General features: G+C 43.5%; 1 protein-coding gene across 8 annotated transcripts in view; it reads right to left on the bottom strand.

Annotated features, from left to right (window-relative positions):
- Positions 1-501: 501 nt before the first annotated feature.
- Positions 502-21350, bottom strand: part of XYLB (xylulokinase) — a 117263-nt gene continuing 96414 nt past the window's right edge. For 5 of the 8 annotated variants that reach the window (XM_081163698.1, XM_081163701.1, XM_081163700.1 and 2 more), the window contains 2 exons: positions 20998-21092; positions 502-1096 (listed from right to left, as the gene is read on the bottom strand). In XM_081163698.1, the coding sequence (XP_081019824.1) occupies positions 998-1096; positions 20998-21092 (194 nt within the window). In that variant the 3' untranslated portion in view covers positions 502-997. Of the gene's footprint in view, positions 1097-2170; positions 2247-14485; positions 14577-20997; positions 21093-21350 lie in introns of all 8 variants that reach the window. The other 3 variants (XM_081163696.1, XM_081163697.1, XM_081163702.1) reach the window with 3 other exon arrangements.

The following is a 21350-nucleotide window of genomic DNA, read 5'->3' as shown; positions in this document are numbered from 1 at the left end:
AAGGTGATATAACTTTTCAAATATTTGAAAAAATGCTGCATAAGAAAAGACTGAAGGATCCTTCCTCACTGAAGCATCATATACAAGTTTATGATAGGAAGGCAGAAACCTCTACCATAAAAGCTGTGCAACTATTGCAGTTTATTAGCTTTCCAATGAAACAAGCAAAGCTAGAGGTGTTCTTCCTTGAAAGGAAAGAGAAAGGCCATTTAGCATCAGTCTTTAGGAGAGGGGCAGAGTTGGCTCTTAAGTTTTTGTGGGGCAAGCTCATGCCTCACCTCTCTACATTCCTTTGAAGCAGAGACGTCTCAGCTGGGAAACACATGCCAGAGGGGGAATGGTGGAGTGGCCTTTAATCCAGAATATCCTCTTTCTCCAGAAATAAGCATCCCTTCTCCATTCCTGAGCTGGCCTCTAACCTTGGCCCAGCTCCCAAGACTCATGTTCTGGTTCCTGCTGTGAATTCTGCATCAGAAATAACCAAATGCTGCACACGGAACAAATGGTGCAAATCAAATTTATTGTTTGCATTCATTTTGCACATGCAATTCAAATTTTCAAAGAGTTTAAGTCATTTCTCCTTTTTTATTTGTGTTGGAAAAGGGGATATAGAAAGGAAAGACTACATGAAGCTGTGCAGGACTTTACAACCCAGCATCGTAACCCGGGAAACATCTACCCAGCTCCAAGCCTGGTCAATGAGGGTATAGCTACAATACAGTGTTACTTTTGCCCACAGAACTGAATTCTTTGAAAAGGACGTGTGAATACAAAAATCTTCAGTGATCTCTTACAAAAATTAAATCAGATTTCCAGGTTCTTTTTGGGTAAAAACATGGTAACTAACTGGTAGAGTAAGCCATCAGCTTTCATTTAGCACTGCCCAAATGTTTGTCCGAAGCTACAAATTTTGAAAAAAGTGCAGGTATTCTCAGAGTCCCGGACTTTCAAGGTGAAGCAGCTGGCTTGCTTTTGCTTTTCCTGTTTAAAGAAGGTTTTAGATTGATGTTTTTGGTCCTCTCATATGATGTTCCTTTGGCCTATTCAGTACCTGTTGTTCAAGTTCCTTATATCGTTTAAGCAAAGGCTGGTAAACCTAAAACAAAAGAGAAAGATTACATTTTAAAGGGGACCATTAAAAATATTTTAGTCTTTTAGCCTCATAACCAAAGAAATCAATCTAGTACAAAAGTCCAGGGCTGTTTATGTGCAACTACTATTCTTTGAGTGACCTGTGCGTTCACACATCGAGGCTCTGTGGTAAACAGGAGTGAAACTGAGGTAAACAGTGGCAATGAGAGATTAAATTCTAGGCCTTACTGGCAAATTTAATACGAGCAAATGACCAGGTCCGGATGACATCCACATGAGACTTTCTTAAGCAACTCAAATGCGAAATTGATGAGCTTCTAACAAAAATATGTAACTTGACAGCCGCCATACCTGAGGACTGGAAAGTGGCTAATACAGTGGTGCCCCGCAAGACGAACGCCTCGCGAGATGAAAAACTCGCAAAACGAAAGGTTTTTTCATTTTCGAGTTGCCTCGCAAGACGAATTTCCCTATGGGCTTGCTTCGCAAAACGAAGCTTGCCCCGCAAGCTCCGGGGACAGCGGGTCTTCCCCGCTGTCCCCGGACCTCTTTTGAAGCAAGGGGCTGCGGGGAGAAGCGATCTTCTCCCCACAGCCCCAGGTCCGGGGACAGCGGGAAGCGCTTCCCGCTGTACCCGGACCTCTTTTGAAGCAAGGGGCGGCGGGGAGAAGCGATCTTCTCCCCGCAGCCCCTTGCTTCAAAAGAGGGGACAGAGCGGCGCTTCCCCTCTGTCCCCGGACGGTCTCCATAGGAACGCATTGATTGATTTTCAATGCATTCCTATGGGAAACCGTGCTTTGCAAGACGAAAAACTCGCAAGAAGAAAAAACTTGCGGAACGAATTAATTTCGTCTTGCAAGGCACCACTGTACAACATCAATTTTTAGAAGGGGATCCAGGAAATTACTGGCCAATTATTTTAAAATCTTTTCAAAGGAAAACTGCTAGAAAGCATGGTTAAAGAAAAAGAAAATTGCCAAGCATGTCGAAGGAGTAGTCTTGCAAGGGTTAAGTCTTCTCTACCTTCCCCACCAAAGACTCTCGAGTAAGCTTAGAAATCATGAGAAGGATTTCTTACCTGTCCCTTTACCATGAGGTCCCTGGGTGGGTTGTGGCTGGCAGCTGAGGAAGGGCAAAATGTCCTCCATCATCATCTTCAAACAGAAATTCAACAGTGAGAGAAATTTATGTTTTTGCCAGATGATGCTGGAGGACACACCTAACATGTGGGATAAATCAGAGCAGAGAGTCCCTAGGCTCCACTCTACTGCTGCAGAATCTTTTGCAGAACCATCCTAACAGACGCTGTGTCACAGGAAGAAAACACACAGAGTTCGAATTGCTTTGTGGATGCTCAAAGGAGCTGCTTCACATGTGTCCAGGACTGAAGCAGTGCCTCTCATTAGCTGCAAAGTCCCCAAGGTGGCCGGTTGCTCAGTGCCTCCGAGTCAATGATACACACAGGAAATGGAAACTAAAACAATAAATAGAGAGCTCCTCCAAAGGAGAGCCAAAAAAATAAAATATGAGATTTTTAAAACTCCAAAACCCAGTGTAGCTAATATTGCAGGTCTCTTCTCACATCTAGCATATGCCATTTTTATTCCTGAGAACATAAAGGGCTGGATTGGGGAGGGGTGAGGACAAAACTACTGCCTGTGAACAGTGGGAGGAAAAACAGGAGTTTATCTCTGGATAAACAAAGGGTTTCTCCCAAGCACCACTTTACATGAATGAAACCCACATCACGAGGTCTGAAAACCCTCCTTTCTAATGTTATCACAAGTAGTAAAACAATCCAGTAAGTTGGCAGCTTCAGGGAACAGGCTCTTAAACTGGTGTTTAAGAAGGTAAACCGACGACGAGAAGGGCTTGGAGGCTTCTCCTCCTCTTAATAAGCCAATATAGAAAGAAGCATCTTCTTGTCCTTGATTCTATTAAAAAAAACAGGCTCAGAACTCTCCAGAGGGAATATATGTCAAAGAAAGGAATAAAGAACATTTATCTAGTATTTAAAGCATACACTTCATTTAATATCAAACTGCCAAGTTCCAGACAGGAAAAAAACCCCAGAGAATAGCACCTGAGCTTTTATCTACTACCATGTGCAGGCCTTAGTCAAGTTACACATATTGTACAGAAAAACTAAGGTCCACTGAAGGTGTGTATACCAGGAGTTCCTTAAGCCAATGAACTGAAAACCTTTATAAAAGAGACGGAATTGTGCATTTTCGAAGGCTACAGCTGAAGCCTCATGAAACTCGAATAAAAGACAAGTCCATTTTTCAGTTTCATCCACCAGGCTAACTCAGACCCCTTTTCTAGGGGAACCCTTAAAATTCCTCATGGACTCCTGAGGCGATTATTTTATTTATCTGTTTTAAAGTGTAGCTATTTAGGAGAGCAAACTGCCCTTTTAAGTGCTTCCACATATATGTATTAGAAGGTCTTCTGGGTGAGTAGAGGGGAACTTTTGCAAACACATGAAAAAAGTCCTGAGGGAATTTGTATCTACTAATTTATTTGACTGTGTCCCTCTGGAAAAGCCAATGAACTTTTTTGTCCCTGCCCTTGGAAATGCTCCCCTGACCTTTCAAACCTTGGAGAGGAGAGTCAGCTTTCTAAAAGGAAACAATCTGATCCTCAAATTCCAGCACCTTCTGGGAAAAGAGGAGGAAACTCCTCAACTAGAGGACTACTCTCACGTATCTGCCCAGATTGCCTAATTTTGCTGTCTGTTCTGAGGAGAAAAGTGCCTCATTTCCCACAGAAACAAACCTGGAACATTATTATTATTCATTTCATTTCTAAACCATTGTATATTTTTTTTTGGGGGGGGGACTGACAGCAGTTTACAGCCTACACTAAAACATCAAACAAAACAATCCAGAATCAAACATTACCGATGAAAGTCAAATACAAAGTATATCTTTGCGGCGTAATTAACAGGGAACAAAAAAAACGTTATCTTAAAAGATTTCAAAACAGAACACGACGAAAAAGGTCAAGTACAGAATGCACATTTAAAACAGCATTTTAAGATTCCTCACCAAACATCTCACCCTTTATGTTTCTGAGGGGGGCGAGAACTGACACAGGTAGCCTTGAGATTGACAAGGTTTGAGGAAATCTCCTTGAAGATCACCACAACCTGACGTATGCCTATCTGCAATGATAACATATCCATAGCTCCACTCCTTGACCTTAAACCCCTGGAATTTCAGGGCTGGGAAACATGGAGAAAAGATACACTTTGCAACCTGCAAAAACTTTTGCATCACAGTCCAAGGTAACACAATCTCCCAAAAAACTGATTAGCAACCTTTTTTCTCCAGCTGACAACTTTGTGGGCAAAGCGACCTAACATCAGCCATCACAGCAGAAACACAGGAAACTAGAGACTGATTTAAACTTATTTGGGAAAAGCCTACTGAGCCCTCCAAGCGTTATTATTGAAATGGGAGCTCCGGCTGCAAAATCTGCCTGGCCTTTGCCAAGCAGGCAGAGAAAACTTCAGGTGTGAAAAGGCTGCCTTGAAAAACTGCAGATTTCAACGCTGAAAACTCACAGCGGAAGCAGCCTAAGGTTTCTGCATAAGCCAACGGATCAAGCACTGGGCTTCCCTTGTAATCTCAGTTCTGAAGGATATAAAATATACGATCCCTGTGACCCATGTGTTTGGGGTGAATAATAAAAGAATCAGCTGGGTGTCTGGATTCAAAATGTGGGCTTTAACAGTCTCTAGCAGGAGAGAGCCCCCAGTAGAAGAGTCACAAAGTCAAGCAGCACAGTGAAGCGTTAGGAATGCAAGCTGTTAAGCCTTTTGCTCCATTTAGTCTCCTTGCAAACAGTGTTCCTCTGTTTCTATTTACTCCTCTTGCGATGAACAGACCACACACTGTTAAGTACTTTTAAAATGCTTTACTTACTAAATCCAAGGGTCTGATTCATTGTCCCATACAGCAGCAAGAAGAACACAGGTAGATTACTCCTGGGTGCAAAATACACAATATAGTTTCCAACATGTGGTCTGAACCTGCAGCAAGTTCAGACACATCCATCCTGGGTGATTTCATGGCGAGAAGAGGGAAGGAACAGGAAGAGAAGGTTTTAAGTGATTTCTCATAAAAGAAGGGGGGGCGTGACCCAGCTGAGTCTAGGAATCAAGCTCTATTGTCTTAACCCCTTCATGCACCAACTAGGACTCATGTTTGATTGCAAGTTTGCTTGGGTAGCCTCCGTCTACCAAACTGTAATGTCTCAGCTGCAGGCCCTTTGCTATAAAATGGAGACTAACCGGCTGGGCTTTTGTAGGGACAGATGAGATGGATTGTAACGTATTCCATGCATTTAAAAAGGCTATAAAATGGCTCTTTAACAGCTACATTTTAATGATATACTCAGCCGGTTTCTATGGAGATTGTGGTGGTGGCCAGAAAAGGGTGCTTCACTTTAATATCATTCTAGTGTGCATCAGCCACTTACTTCAGGGATAAATCTTAAAATCACAAAAGGATTTCTTGCTAACCACATGACCAGGGCTGAGCACAAGCAATTGGGGAACGTTTGGTGAAAAAGTATGTCTATCATGTCAAAAGTCAGAGTTTCTGAAGCACCTAGGCCTGGAGCTCCTTTCTCACCCACCTGGTCCTGCGATTTGTAAAACTGTTATGGCCAGTTTGAGGCACACTGTGGTTTTAAAAAAACGAACAACCCATTGCCCAGGTAGCCTGAATTCAACAGCAAGAAAAGCTGCAACCTGCGTAAATTATGCAAATAAAGTATATCCTCATAATTTCACACTGGCAGGGGGGGGGGGGCTTTGCTAGTTATGGGGAAAGGAGAGATGTCCATAGCCACTCTGCGTAGTTACATTAGAGGGCAGGCAAGAAAGAGATACTCCTCCACCAACTGGGTCAGGGATAGGGGAAACCTTTCATTAGCATGGCATTCCCTTCTGAGGAACCTGCCAAGGGTTGCAGGCCAGTAGAGGGTGGAGTCAGGGGCAAAAGTGAGTGGAGCAACAAATTTTAGCTTTGCACAATACCCTAGTTTATATTCTCATTGCTGCCTGGGTGCCCATCAGAGTGAGAACAGTGACTCCAAAGGACTTCAAAGAAACTCCGGCAGCACTGAGGATGAGCTGACATCAGAGTCATCAGGGGTTCACAAATTAGAGCTGCTTTGCTGAATATTACTGCTTTGCTCTTGTCTTCTCCCCATATGAGGGATGTTATCAGTGCTGTTTTCTGAGGGTACTCAGGGGTACGCAGTACCAGCACATTTTTTTCAAGAAGAAAAGCACTGGTTAAAAGTATGGCATTTGCTGTAACAACTTCATGGTGAGTACAAAACCTCTTTTTTCTAGAAGAAAAGCATTGCCGACATCCATCTCTCTTCTCCATTTGGGGCAAGCAAGGGGCAGTGTCAGAGCCCAAGGACACATTCCCTGTTATCAACAATTAGCAATAGTCCAAAGTTGGAAACAATCCCACTGAAATCCGGTTAAATAAGATTTGGAATGTGGCTCTATCTCACCACAGAAGGGTAATTAAAGGCAGTTCAAGGATAGACACTTTTGGTGAGTCTTGGCTTCTTTTCTTTGCCTTTATAAATAGAGACAGAAGGTACTTTTTTCCCACCCTTAACACAAGAATCTCTGTGGAGAGGCTACTTGAACTGACAATACATAAATAAGCATAGTTCTTGTGTGCTATGTACTGCATATGGAACTTAATAAGAATGTACCACTGGACAAGTTGCTGTAGTTATATGCTGCTCGTATATTTAAATGGAAAACAAGAAAAATGACTGGGGAGAAAGGGCACATTCCAGTCAGGCAAAAACACGGGGGGGGGGGCAAAGGATGACCAGTGAGTGGTGTGGCCTGGGGAGAATTTCAAGGGCTGCATTCAGTCCTTGGGCCTGAAGTCCCCCACTCTTGATCTAGGCCAAGACCAAGTGCCACCTGGTTCATCTCCCTCCTAGCCTTGTCTCCACCAGTGCCCATTTCTGGAACGGCTAAGGGAGCTGGGCATGTTTAGCCTGGAGAAGAGGAGGTTAAGGGGTGATATGATAGCCATGTTCAAATATAGAAAAGGATGTCACATAGAGGAGGGAGAAAGGTTGTTTTCTGCTGCTCCAGAGAAGCGGACACGGAGCAATGGATCCAAACTACAAGAAAGAAGATTCCACCTAAACATTAGGAAGAACTTCCTGACAGTAAGAGCTGTTTGACAGTGGAATTTGCTGCCAAGGAGTGTGGTGGAGTCTCCTACTTTGGAGGTCTTTAAGCAGAGGCTTGACAACCATATGTCAGGAGTGCTCTGATGGTGTTTCCTGCTTGGCAGGGGGTTGGACTCGATGGCCCTTGTGGTCTCTTCCAACTCTAGGATTCTATGATTCTATGATTCTCCACCTGGTTATTATGTGCGTTTCATGTGAATTATGGAACAAATAGACATGATAGAAAAGGAATAAGGGATGAGGAAGGAAGAGGACAACTGTGGCGTTTGCCTCCTAGGTGGGTCATAAGGAAAGGGTTAAATGAGTGTGAAGTGATTGGCCAGTGGGAACCCGAGGGGAGGAGTTAGAGTTGGAGTTGTGTGGGAGTCAGTTGAGAGTTGGGAGTTGTAGAAGGAAGAGGAAGGATAAGTCTGTGGGTTGGTCGAGTTGTGTTGTGAGAGAGTGAGAGGAACTGTTAGGTGGAGTCGGATAGATAGTTGGGATAATCAGTTTGAAGTTGTTAGGAACGTATAGGTCAATAAAGAAACTAAGATTAAGAAACTGCCAAGAAAAATTAACTGAAACCATAAACTTGATCATGACTATAAAATAAACTTGATTATTTGTTAATGTTAACAACTGTCAGGACTCCGTGTGTACCCGAGAGAAACGGGTTGGTGGCAGCGAGAAAGCAATCACAGTGGTGGCCCAGGGATCAACAGACCGTCAAACGTCCAGGGACCCTGTGTGATCGCCACAACAACCAACTGATTTGTTGGTTGTCCTCTTCCCTCCTCATCACTCTTTCCTTTCCTTTCATGTCTATTTGTTTTGAAGCCATTATGGCAAGAACCCATCCAGTCTAGTTTCTGTACAGCACTAATGAGCATCTTGGTGTAACTAAACATACACACCCAAGCAAGATGGTGGGTTTATTTCCTGTCCTCAAGGATAGAGAAAAGTGTGGAGGTAGACTCATGTGGAGCTTGAGCCTCAGAGGATTGAGGGTGCTTGGCAAAAAAAGGGGGGGAGGAGGTAAGGGTTGCAAACCTCTGGCCTGAACCAGGAATTACTGCTGCATCCTCATAGCACACCGCGGCATCTTGTTTTCCTTGAATATATATGTTGGAGCAAGCAAACTACCGAACAAGCACTTATGGCTGTATTAGGGGCATCAATATGTCAGGCAAAAATAGCTCTTTTATTTACTGAAATATCTATAGTCAAGCCTCACTAATTCTCACTTTGATTATCTGCAACCCTGATAAAGCCTGCTTGCTTTGTGCCAACTGAGATTTAATAGCAGGGCCCTGTATTGGCTGAAAGCGGCTGTGCTACTGAGATAGCAAACGCCGTATTCCTTTCCCAGCGTGAATAATATTATTATTGTTTTTACAAATTAAAAGAGAGAGGGAAAAGAAACCATACTACCTTTATATACAGGCGTGTTCCAGAGCATAGTGGTGAACACATTGCTCTAAATTAAAAGTGTCAAAAGAAACGAACGGCTACATTTAAGGCTACAGTGCTTTTGACTGTTTTATTGGACTTGAATGCTTAACTTGCTAATTTGCAAAATTCCAGCATCTGCTGCAATGGGTCTCCCAGCCATTAGCATGAATAACTGATGTTTGGCTGTTGTTTTATACCCATGTGAACGTGGAGGGAAAATTAAACCGATCCTTCTTTCTTTGTTTCTATTAATTTTCTGTGAAATTCACCTCCTTGGGCCTCTCTGTTACTGTAAATATGGGATATAAAATAAAGAAACTTTTGCAACCCATCTTGGACTCTTAAAATGCGGCACACAGTCTGAAGAAGAGGCTGTGTAATTTGAAAGCTGGCTTTCCTCCTCCTGGAATTGTTCCCATTAAACAATCAAGGCTGGTTAGGGTTGCCAGAATTGCCGCAGCCTGATCTGAAGAAATCTTGGTTGATTAATTTCATGGGTTTTTAACCAATTGACTCCTTATCAATTAAATCTGCATATAAGCTCATGTGGATGAAAGAAATGGCATACTTTGTGTCTACATGAAATCCGCACTTGTTGCAGAGCCACCATCTGAGAAAAGACATCCCCTCTCATGTGTTGAGAGAAGAAAGAATGCCTCTTTCAAAATGGCGCCAGCTATTGTCATGGCTCCAAAGACAGGAGTGCCTAGCGTGCTCTGGTCCATGGAGTCACGAAGAGTCGGACACGACTAAACGACTAAATAACAACAACAAAATTGTCATGGCTCCAGCCTTGAGCTCAGATGAGGAGGAGCCAGTCAAGTCTGGGGCTGCTGTAGCATCAGGTGAAGAACTGAGCCAGGCTCCTAGGCCTCACAGATGCTGCCCTCAATACTGACTCATCTGCCCAGTGGCACCAACAGTGTACAAGGCAGGAGCCACAGAAAGGCAAAGATGTGCTCATCTTCATGTTGGGAATCTGACATGAGATACCCACACAGAGGAGGATGCCCCCAGTTCTAGCCACCACATACGGTCCAAAATAGTTTACCGCCTTAGAAGATTAGGCTTCAGTAATAGTTCCTGATGTTGATCTGTGCATACAGCTTGTAAAGGTAAAGGACCCCTGGACGGTTAAGTCCAGTCAAAGGTGACTATGGGGTGTGGGGCTCATCTCACTTCAGGCCAAGGGAGCCAGCACTTGTCCACAGACAGCTTTCCAGGTCATGTGGCCAGAATGACTAAACCACTTCTGACACAACAGAACACCGTGATAGAAACCAGAGTGCACGGAAACACCATTTACCTTCCCGCTGCAGCAGTACCTATTTATCTACTTGCACTGGCGTGCTTTTTAACTGCTAGGTTTACAGGAGCAGGGACCGAGCAACGGGAGCTCACCCCGTCACGGGGATTCGAACCGCTGACCTTCTGATCGGCAAGCCCAAGAGACTCAGTGATTTAAACCATAGCGCCACCCGCGTCTCTATACAGCTTGTAGGATTTTGCAGATACAGATATATCCACACACTGAGTATCTCTGTTGCTCCATTTTCAAGACGTAACACAGACTTCGACTCCCTTCTCAAAATTCACTGACTACTGAGCTGACATGCCTTAATCACTTATATAGTCAGCCCTAGGCCGTTACCATAGCAACTGGCTTGGCTGACCTTGCACCTGTGGCTTATCTCATCCATGGGACGATTGGTGTCCATGAAGGAAATTAACCCTTTGCTCCATGTCCAGTTCCTCCAGCACTTCAGACCAGTGAACAGGCCCTTTAAGAGCCACAACCTTCAGGCCCAAGGAGGCTCGGGAGCCTGGGAAGGATGGGCTGGGGGAAGCCTCAATTCTTCGCCAGCCCGGTTGGAGCGAATTGCTCACTTGGAGCTCTCCGTGGTGCTTCAGCCATTGGTCTACTTTAACTCTTTGGGTACCTGATACAGACAGCCACCTGCAGTTTGCAGCAAGAGGGGGAATTCTTGCAGGTCTCGCTAAGGAACACAATGTGTTCTCAGAAAATTGTTCACATAACAAGTCAATCATTTCCGATGATTTCTATGGGGAAATTTCTAATGCATTCCTGACCATGTAATTTTGACAGGGGGAAACCCAGGAAAACCCTCTGAAATCTTGCAAAAGGCAAACAAGATAGGAAATAAAGCTCTCCACTTATGGTTCCTCATCATCTTGGGGAAAAGTAACAAGTGGAGTGCCACAGGGTTCTGTCCTCAGCCCGTTGTTGTTCAACGTCTTTATAAAAGACTTGGATGAAGAAATTGAGGGGACGCTCCTTCCTTAGAGGTTTATTAAGTAGAGGTTAGATGGCCATTTCACATGTAGGATTTAGTTGAGATTCCTGCACCACAGGGGGTTGGACTAGATTACCCTCGGGATCCCTTCCAACTCTACAATTCTATGATTCTATCCCCCCCCCCATTGTTTTTGACAAAATGGCTGCCATGGACCAGCAAAACACAAAGAAGTAAGGCTTGTTTAAGACTGCTTATTTGTTTACAATACTACACACAGGTCTGGCTGTTTGGATATCTGAATCTGCAGTGTGCATAGCAAGGCTTGGGTACTAATCTCTTGTGTTTTGATAAGTGACTTTTCAAACGGCAAGTGTTTGGATAGTGGGACCTGCATGTAAGTACAATAATTATACTTATTATACTTTACCTTACTGTTTTATCTTTTTTGTAAATGGCTTTGAGGTTGTTGTTTTTTTACAATCAAGCGATGCATAAATTTTATGAAATAATAAATAAAATTAAGTGGATTGTATACAATGTTGTATACCAATTATTTCTTTTTAAGACTCTTGCATGGTTAATTGGAGTTGCTCTTTCAATCAATTAAAATGTTTTTAATCCAATTAATCTAACCAATCAAACAAACAATGAGATGTTATACTGTACCCTAGTTTCCAAGTTTCAACTCACAGAGCCCACTTGTACCTTGACCAGTATCTGTGTGGTGAGAGAGGTTCCCTGGACAGTTTAATCCCAAGTCATTACATCAATTGCAGGAAGCCCAAATCTCATGGTACCTTTAAAGACTTAACAAATGTATCATGGCATAAGCTTTCATGCCCACAAAAGACAAGCAGGGTATTCTCTGTGTAGGCATCTCTTGTATGGAATGCCTTTCCTTCTGAAGTATGAATGGTCCTGACTTTCTTTCAGCACCAGTTGCTAACTTCTCTATGCCCAGGGTTTTGCAAGAGTTTAATGTGATGAGACTGTGTGCATTCTTAAATGGTATGTTTCTCTTAATCTTTACATTTTATCTGATTCTGTTGTGTTATGAACTGGACTTTTATGTTTTTGAGTATTTTAAATGCAATCCACCTTGGGGTTCTTAATCAATGAAGGGTGTGGCTAGAAATACTCAAATAAAAATTCATGACTATAAAATCAAAGGTTAATAATCCGAACCCTTACCTACCCGCAGCAGCTGAAATCTAATTCCTTTGCATTTCAGGTAGCAGCATTCTATTGACCTTATTTTGGAAATCTCCTTCTAAGAGATTTCTGGAGTATATAGCCTTAGGCAATTAAATGGATTTATTTTTTGTAATTGATGTCCAAAGGAAATAAAGAACACTCAACGATGCGTTAAAAAGGACCCTTAGGAACATAAATTCCCTCGTCGTTACAGCAGCAAAATCTAATGCATCACAAGGAGTGATATTTTACAAAAAGTAATTATACAGGCCACCCTGAGAAGCCTGATCTTGCTGCGTGTAGCGATCCACTCAGCAGGCTTCTGCTACCAGTGGGTAAATTAGTTTCACTTGCTACCTGTCCTTAACTGCATCTGAAGCAAGTGGGAGATACATTACAAGTCTCCACTGTGGCTCCTCGGTGCATAGAAGGAGCAGGCAGTTTTCTCCATCAAGCGGCTGGGATTTGAAGGAGGAATAGAGATGGATAGATCTGTGAACTACAGTTTCTCTCCACTTTCCATTCATGGGGATTTATTAATTTATTGGTTCAGGAAGACAAATTAGGTAGATCTGCAAACCAAATGAATATCCCCACCCCATAATGTGAAAGCAAACTATTGCTTCATGGAGCAAGATATTAGGGGTGGGAGGTTAAGTTGAGTGAAGATGCTGTCTCTGCTTTGCTTTCAGTGGGATACAGGCTCATCTCATTGGGGAAATCTTGGGGTTCAATAGCCAATATATCCTGTGGGTTCTTCCTGGGTGGCCAATAAGATAGAGACTCCAACTGTCCCTTAAACAGGATGTTTATTTGGGAATTGCAAGGGCAAGGCAACACAACCTCCAACAGCATGCAGTTGAGGGGTGACACAACAAATATGAAAAAAGCACATGGAAGCAAAGGGGCAGTTATGCCCGTATATGCCAGTACTTCCTTCTACTAGCTTCCACTGGTTTAATCACAAGGAACTGTCCTTAACAGTTTTAGCAAAAACTCTTGTACGCATGTCCTTCTGTCCTTCTTTCATGGTTCTCTTAAAAAGCACAACCTTCACATTCCAACCTTCGCTTGCTCAGCCTTGATCTCACACATTTCAGTTTCAATTTTATTATTTCTGGGTTCCAGTTACAGATAGGTAGCCGTGTTGGTCTGCCATAGTCAAAATAAAAAAATTCCTTCCAGTAGCACCTTAAAGACCAACTAAGTTAGTTCTTGGTATGAGCTTTCGTGTGCATGCACACTTCTTCAGATACACTGAAACAGAAGTTGCCAGATCCTTCTATATAGTGTGAAGGTGGGGAGGGGTATTACTCAGAAGGGTGGTGGGAATGGGAGATTGGCAGGTAGCTGAGATGAGCCTGTTGACGACTCTATTATTTCTGGGACAAACCAAATGCACATCCCACTGAAAACAAAGCAGCATGGACAAACCAAGGCGTCACTTCACAGACATTTGGGTTACGTATGCAGCCCCTGAACCAGCAACTGATGATACCCATGGAAGTTTGGTTCCACGTAAGGGGCTGGATCAGGGCATGGATGTGTGGAGGATGAAAGAGAAGAGCAAACAAAGACAGTTTTATTCTCTTTGCCCTCAATGAGATTTCAGTTACTTGCATTCACTGCAAAAAATAAATAAAGGCCTGCGAAGCAGCAAACAAAAACAATAAAATCCACAAACCACCATAAAACAAAATAATAATCCATAAGAAATCAATACCAACAGGCAGTGATTGTTTTAAAACAGCAAGTCCACCTAGAGCAAAGGTTCTCTCAAGCTATTTGCCCAGTTCTGTGAGTGACCCCAGCAAGGGGACTGACATAGGACTCACCTATATTAGTAAAGAAAAAGAATTTTAAATGCGTTATAACACTGTGACACCAGATGACGCTGTAGAGTTCCGTTTTTCACCAACGCGATTTCCCATTATGAGGTTTACAACACATTTTCCTGGAACATTTTTTTGATGTGTCTAGATCCCGCCATTACAGTGGAACCTTGGTTCCCAAACAGCTCCGTTGTCGCACATTTCAGTTCCCGAACTCTGAAAAACCCGAAGTAAATGCTTCAGTTTTCGAATGTTTTTCGGAACCCAAACATGCAACACGGCTTCCGCTGAGTGCAACAAGCTCTTGCAACCAATGGGAAGCCGAGTCTCGGTTTTCAGACATTTCAGAAGCCGAACGGATTTTGTTCAAGAACTGAGGTACCACTGTATTAACGTGACATTTCACCCAACAAATGGAACCACCCCACTTACTATGAAGCCTCATTCAGCTGGTAATAAGCTCATTAGATGGAAGCCTTTCTCCCTCTGACGGCTCCTCCTCCTTGGACATGGCTGAAAGTCCCTCGAAGGAAGCAAAACCAACATTTGAAGGAAGCTTCAAATGAAGGTAAATTCACTCAACATGGTTGTCTGCCATACGGTCCTCTTTCCTTAAGTTAAACAAAGGGACAAAGGGGTGTCCCAAATGCACACTGCACAGCTGGGTGGATTGCTTCAGGGATGTATAATCTAGGGCAACCTTTTCCAAACCTGGTATCCCAGGTGGTTTAGACTACAATTCCCATCAGCCCCAGCCAGCACAGGCTGATGGGAGTTGTAGTTCAAAACATGCGGAGCGAACTAGGTTGGCCAAGGCTGGCCTAGGGGTTGAAGCGCCACCAATCACAGGAGTCAGCGTTACAGTCCTCTGTTCCATTCTGCACATTTAAAAGGGTGCAAGCACATGCATGTAATTTGGGTACCACATGGTCTCAGCATCAGGCTACGAGTATACAGTATATAAGAGAGGTGTGCAGCAAGTTGAAGGCTTTGGAAGGTAATCACAAACATTTTGTATTAACAACTTCCATGCATATGCACAAAAACAGCGAGAGGCCTTGAAGCAAGTGTCATGTGCCTTAACATTGTTAGGCCGTTTTGCAGGGCATGTGGCTTGTAAAAACACCGGCGCTGTGATTATCTTCCGAGATAATCGTACTCCATTCTTGTGCCTTTTGGCTTAATTAACCAACAAGCCAAGCATCTCCGGTTTTAATAGATTGCTAAACTAGTGCTGCATTTTAATGCCGTAATAATGGATTCTTACTGTCTGTTAGCATATACTTAGTGTTATAAAATCTTCCCAGTTATTTCAGTCATGCCTACTGCTTCGGATTAATCTTCCTTTTCTAAAAGAAATGTTTTCAAATCTTCTCTTCTACCTCTTCTCCTTTTTATTATCAAATGAGGGTTGGGGGAGAAGTCTCAATGGGTTTACTGAAACAAGACACAAAGAACCTGATGGGCTCAGCTGGTCATTCAAATCCACCCTGGATGGATAATGAGCAAAAATTAATTACCATTAGATGGCTCTTTTAACAGCCTATTCATTTGTCCACTGATTTGAAGACAGAATCAGTTGCTCCAGGCCAGCTTTCCAACACCGCAACATCATCATGATAAATGAGGGCATTTGCCAAGAGTCCAGACCGCAAAGACAGACACCTCCATGTTATTAGATGAATCTCCTGTTTTGTTAAATTCTACATGGCTGGCTTTGTTCAATGTCTAGATTGCCCAATATGGCACCCAGGGGAACCACAACACCCTCAGCCAAAACCCTTGGCACCCACCAAGGCCCCTGCTCTCTCTCTCTCTCTCTCTCTCTCTCTCTCTCTCTCTCTCTCTCTCTCTTGGGTTGGTTGGGAGGGGGATGCCTGTCTTTTTTGGGGGGGTACACTTTTTGTGGATTTTATTTGCTTTTAGAGGGTAGCTGTTTTCTTTGGGATGGTTGTCTGAGCATTGCTAGTTTTTACTCTGTGAAATGGGTACTTTGCGGTATCCAAAACAGTTTCTTACATTTCCAAATATGACCGCAGGCCCCAAAAGGCTGAAAGCCTCTGTTCCTACGCCAACAATGGTCCTCAACCTGGCTCCCAGTTTGTTTGGAGACACAATTCAAAGTGCTGGTTTAACCTACTAAGCTCTGGGTCAGCTTTCCCCCACCAGACATTGCTAGACTGCAACTCCCATTATCCCTGACTATTGGCCATGCTGCCTAAGGCTCATGGGAGTTGTAGTCCAACAATATCTGATGGCCACCAGATTGAGGAATGCTGTTTCAAACTGTCTGCAAACCAGGTACCACTTTCTCCTGTGTGAACCTGTTCATCTTCTGCTATCATTTTCTAAGGTATTCCTTTGTTTGGCAATTAAACAGGTGAATACCAGAAAAGAAGACTGTTTTGGGAGGCACCCTGGTTTTTCACCACCCAAGAACCAGAAGCCAACTCCAAGGCTAATATTGAGCGAATTGTAGCATAAACACCAAAGCGAAATCTGAGCAATGGGCCTCAAGCTTCGGTTACAAAACAAGAACTGCAGCAATAAGCTAGTACTGTAATAAAATAAGTTTAATGGAAAAAGAACTCTCACTTCTCTCTCTCTCTCTGCTCTCCCTTGCCTTCTACCATATTTTAAATAGAATCTAGATGCTGTAAAAATAATCATAAAATGAAAACACATGCCCTCCTTACAATCTAAATTATTATTATTATTATTAGCATTCACATTTTTATCCTTCTCTTCAGCCTCTGATTGGGAAAGAGTAGGAAGGAAGGAAGCTCATGCATTAATTCTTAGTTACAGAGATCTAGTAGTGAACAGCAGGGATGGAGAAATTTGGAGAGAAGCCAAAAGTTACTGGTATTTCAACAGAGGCAATGGGAGACCCTGTAGACCATTCTGTCTCTCTGAGACACACACACACACACACACACACACACACACACACACACACAGATGGTTCACTAGATGGACTTGAAACCAGAATCAACTCGAAAACTTCACACATGAGAGCACGCTGACACTACCCAAGAATTATTAATCCATTTCTCTTTTGAAAACCCAGAACATAACCAGCCCACACAACCCCACTTGCATTGTTTCCTATTCAGTGGCTCAGTGGAACATGACTTGCAAATCTGCCAGGAGGTACAAGAAGCAAGGTTTTCCGTGCAATGAGGCATGTCGTCGCCGTCTCCAAGAAGGGATACAGGGCAGCGTGCTTCAGTTTCATTGCACTCACTCCTATTATTAAAATGTAGGTGGGGGGGCAACGCAACGGAGCATTCATAAAATTAGTCTTGATATCTACTCATGGGTGTAATTGTTTTCTCTTTCTCTTTTGCTTCAGGATCGTCTAATACCTGTGTTGTCACTTATTTGTTTTTGCTAACGCTGGGGGTTTTAAAAAGCAGCCTGTGAGCTGGTTTGGCAAGTGAAAAGAGGGAAGGCAGCTTCACTGGGCAAATGGTACAATGCTAGCCTGCATTCCTTGGCGCAACTTCAGTGCTGAAATAAACCTTGGGTGTATATTTACATTTGATGAACGCAAACGTCTGGGTCCACAATGTCTTCAGGACATCCCCCATCTATATGTAGGCTTTATGTGAAACAACCTGGTGTGAAGAGAGCTTGTCACACATGGATGCTCATCACTTGATGTCCGTAGTATCGGGCGGTGACTTATATGTGTGATTGAGGTACCAGACTGCTGTGTGCCAACAGCTGCTAGACAGATACCAAGTACCTAGAGCAGACGAAGCAGGCTGCATTCAGGCGTGCAACCTGGAAGTGCAGAGTGGCTTCTTTCTAGTTGCTAAGACTATAGGAGTCCAGCAGACCTTGGATAGCAGGCCATATTATAGGACTGGCAATCTGAGGTTCTGATGCACGGGACAGAGAGGATTGAGCTCTCTGGTGCTGGCATCCCAATGGGAATGGCTTGTCCTCCTCTATTTTGACAAGCGATCTTGGTGCTGCTGAAGGAAAAAACTGGAATCCATGCCTCACCCGAGTTCAAGGCTTCAAACCAGGAGCCCATATCTGCACAACAGAAAGCACTTCCCCATCCATTGCAAATTCTGCTCCAAAGGCAACACTTTTCAATGGAGTCAGTTTACTCATTCAGCAGCATCGAGTAATCATTTGATTTACATGCATCTGTGAATGTGCGTAGGGAGACACATACTTAATCCCCTGCAAAGGGTTTTGTTTGTGCGCATGCCCATCCACGTGTGTGTGTTTTTTAAACTGTTGCTTGCATTTCTTCACATGGCAAAGATACAAATTTCATACCCTCCAAAAAAAGAAAACGTAGGGTTGTGATCAAGACAACTTCACATGAGGTTAGGCAGGTTGCTTTGCAGAGAATTCCCCAGGAAGACAGCGCTTAACCTCAGGTTGACTTTGAAGTTTATAAAAAGAACCATCACTTAAGTGAAAGCTGCTAAACTCGACAGAATGAAATCAGATGGACAGAGAGAAGCAGCCCTGTTAAAAACAGAACCAAACTGACTCATCAGATTATGAACTTCTCCTGCACTTTTCATGCAAGCACACTATATTACTGACAGGCCCTCTGGCTTTTGTGGTTTTGCAGCCATGAAGCTCACACAGGAAGCCATGCTGTCAACAAGCAGAATTGTATAGATTTCTAAAATGGGAAGGGAAGTGTTGGGGGGCCGGGGAGAATGCATTTTTAGTAAGATCTGGTCTGAGGACATCAAGGCCCCCCAAACCCACAGAAAAAAACAGGGAAAGGAGAAAACTACATGCTATGATAAAGCATGGGTCTGTACCAAGAATGGCAATTCTGCGCCTCTCTGTAATGTATAGTACAAATTACCCTGTGTCCTGTGCATTTATCTGCCCCCTAAATCCACATTATTGGCTACTTCTGGCAGGGAAGAGCTCAGCATAATGAGCTTAGGACATAGAGTAAGTTGCTCTATACATTATACAGGGGTGAATCTGCCAGCAGCAATCCCGTGTTGGTTTGTTTTCAATGCTTAGTTTCTTACTTAAATTAAGATCTGCCTCTGGGATGGTAAGGCCATGATGTATGTAGGGCAAATTGCTCCATCCCCACTTCTCTATGGCACAAGTTGTCAGTGCCTGCCATTGGTTGCTGCTCAAAAATGGACATGCTCCGTTTGATACCAGAAATACCTATCTGACTGCAAGGGGATTGGACTGTGTTGGAAAACAGAGAGATCACGTCAGTTCCAGTGCCTTTCCTCTTTCCTTTTAAAGCAAACACACCCACAAAGAGTCTTTTGGCACTTTAGGATTAACAGATTCCGATTCTGCATGGCAAATGTTTGGGTGGACATTGTGATAGACTTTAAGGCAGTGATGGCCAAACTTGGTCCTCCAGCTGTTTGGGGACTACAATTCCCAACATCCCTGACCACTGGTCCTGTTAGCTAGGAATGATGGGAGTTGTAGTCCCAAAACAGCTGGAGGGCCAAGTTTGACCATCACTGCTTTAAGGTGTCTCAAGACTCTGTTATTGTGTGTGTTTTACTCACACCCATGTAGTTCATTTGTGACCTGAAAGAGAAAGTGGACTATCTCCTGCAAAACTCACTTACCACACAGGCCACCATGCCAGTGTCTCTTTATAAGAATGATATTATCTACAAAGGGTTTGAACTGCAGTGGTCTAGGAACCTTCCTCCTGGGAATAGTAAACACATGATGTGTTTACTGCACAGAAAGGCAGGTCAAGAGGAGTGGCTCCAAAGCGTAGGGGCTACAATCGTGGGAATTTGTCCAGCCATGCTAGGCTTGGATAGCTCGTTCCCATCAGCAGCAAGCTACTCTCTGCCAGTGACTTGTAACATGCTTGGCATAATTACTTTTGCTGTTGTTGCTAATACTTGCTGCTACAGTGCATGTTAAAATTCTCAGGAGGAGGTGGATAGCCACCCAAGGGCTTAATTAACAGCTCCAAACCCTTGACATCTCTACACTCATGGCTGATCCCATCTAAGACACCTTCCACCGATGGTAACATGGCACTGATTTACTAATGCAACGCAGCCAGTTGGGCATCCCAACATCAAGGTAGTTCAATGCACAACAGGGAACTACAGAGGCATATGTGACCATAAAGCTTTACCATAACAGGAACCCAGTATCCAAGAGAAGTTTGTGCAGCATCTTCAGTGAAAATCAGTAGCGGTGGGCAAGTTTAGTTGAAAAAACAGCTTACCCAGTATAAGCAACTCTCCCTTCTTCTAAAATGCACAACCACAGGAGATGGTTAGGTTTGAGCTCTACTGAATTCACACAGTCCAACATGCACCCAAATCCTTTGTAATGTGCAGAGATTCATCTCCATTCAGTTTTATCCAGAAAGAGTTACCGTATTTTTTGCTCTATAAGACTTACTTCCTAAAAAGTAAGGGGAAATGCGTGTGCATCTTATGGAGCGAATGCAGGGTGCGCAGCTATCCCAGAAGCCAGAACAGCAAGAGGCATTGCTGCTTTCACTGCGTAGCAATTCCTTTTGCTGTTCTGGCTTCTGAGATTCAGAATATTTTTTTTCTTGTTTTCCTCCTCCAAAAACTAGGTGCGTGTTGTGGTCTGGTGCGTCTTATAGAGCGAAAAATGCGGGTACCTGAAGGTAGAAGTCTGCCATTCATACAATACACTTAAAACTGGTCATTCCCCCTTCTCAAGGAACTCTGGCGATTCCAAGGCAAACACTCAACCCCGAACATATTCCTTCAACAAAGAAGACTTGAAAATGACTAGCTCAGATTCACCCTATAATACTGATTTGCAGTACATCCAAAAAAAGCGATTCTTCCCGTAATAAGTTCTCTCCCCTCTATAAACATTTTAATTATCGGCCAATCTATTTGTAAAGCAGAAAGAAACAAAAAGGGGGGGAGGGGGAAGCCAACCAATAAAATTGCCTGAAGCCACCTCACCTGAGCCATGCCAGCTGTCGGAGTAGCAACTAATCTGGGCTCTGGTGCTAATTTCACAACATCAGTCAAGGACACGCTTGTCTCTGCCACGAGTCCTGCAATGAGGATCACAGACCTGATCAATGAGCAGAAACAAGATGAGGGATGTGCCTGGACTCCTTGGCAAATTAATACATTGCATTGATCTTCCTTGGTCAGGTCAGCATTCAGAAGTGAAGGATAAAGGGTAAAGATCTTACATTCCAATGCACTTGGGCCTGGGCAAGCAGGGTCTCGGAGATTGAGTTTATGTCAGTCATTCAATTTGTCCCATGGAGGGCAAAGCTAGCCACAGAGTTGCAAGTTCAACAGTA

The sequence above is a fragment of the Podarcis bocagei genome (genome assembly GCF_964188305.1).
Source record: "Podarcis bocagei genome assembly, chromosome: 12".
NCBI classification, from domain to species: Eukaryota; Metazoa; Chordata; class Lepidosauria; order Squamata; family Lacertidae; genus Podarcis; species Podarcis bocagei.
The sequence above is the reverse complement of the archived record's forward strand: the minus strand, read 5'-3'. Positions and strand labels throughout refer to the sequence as shown.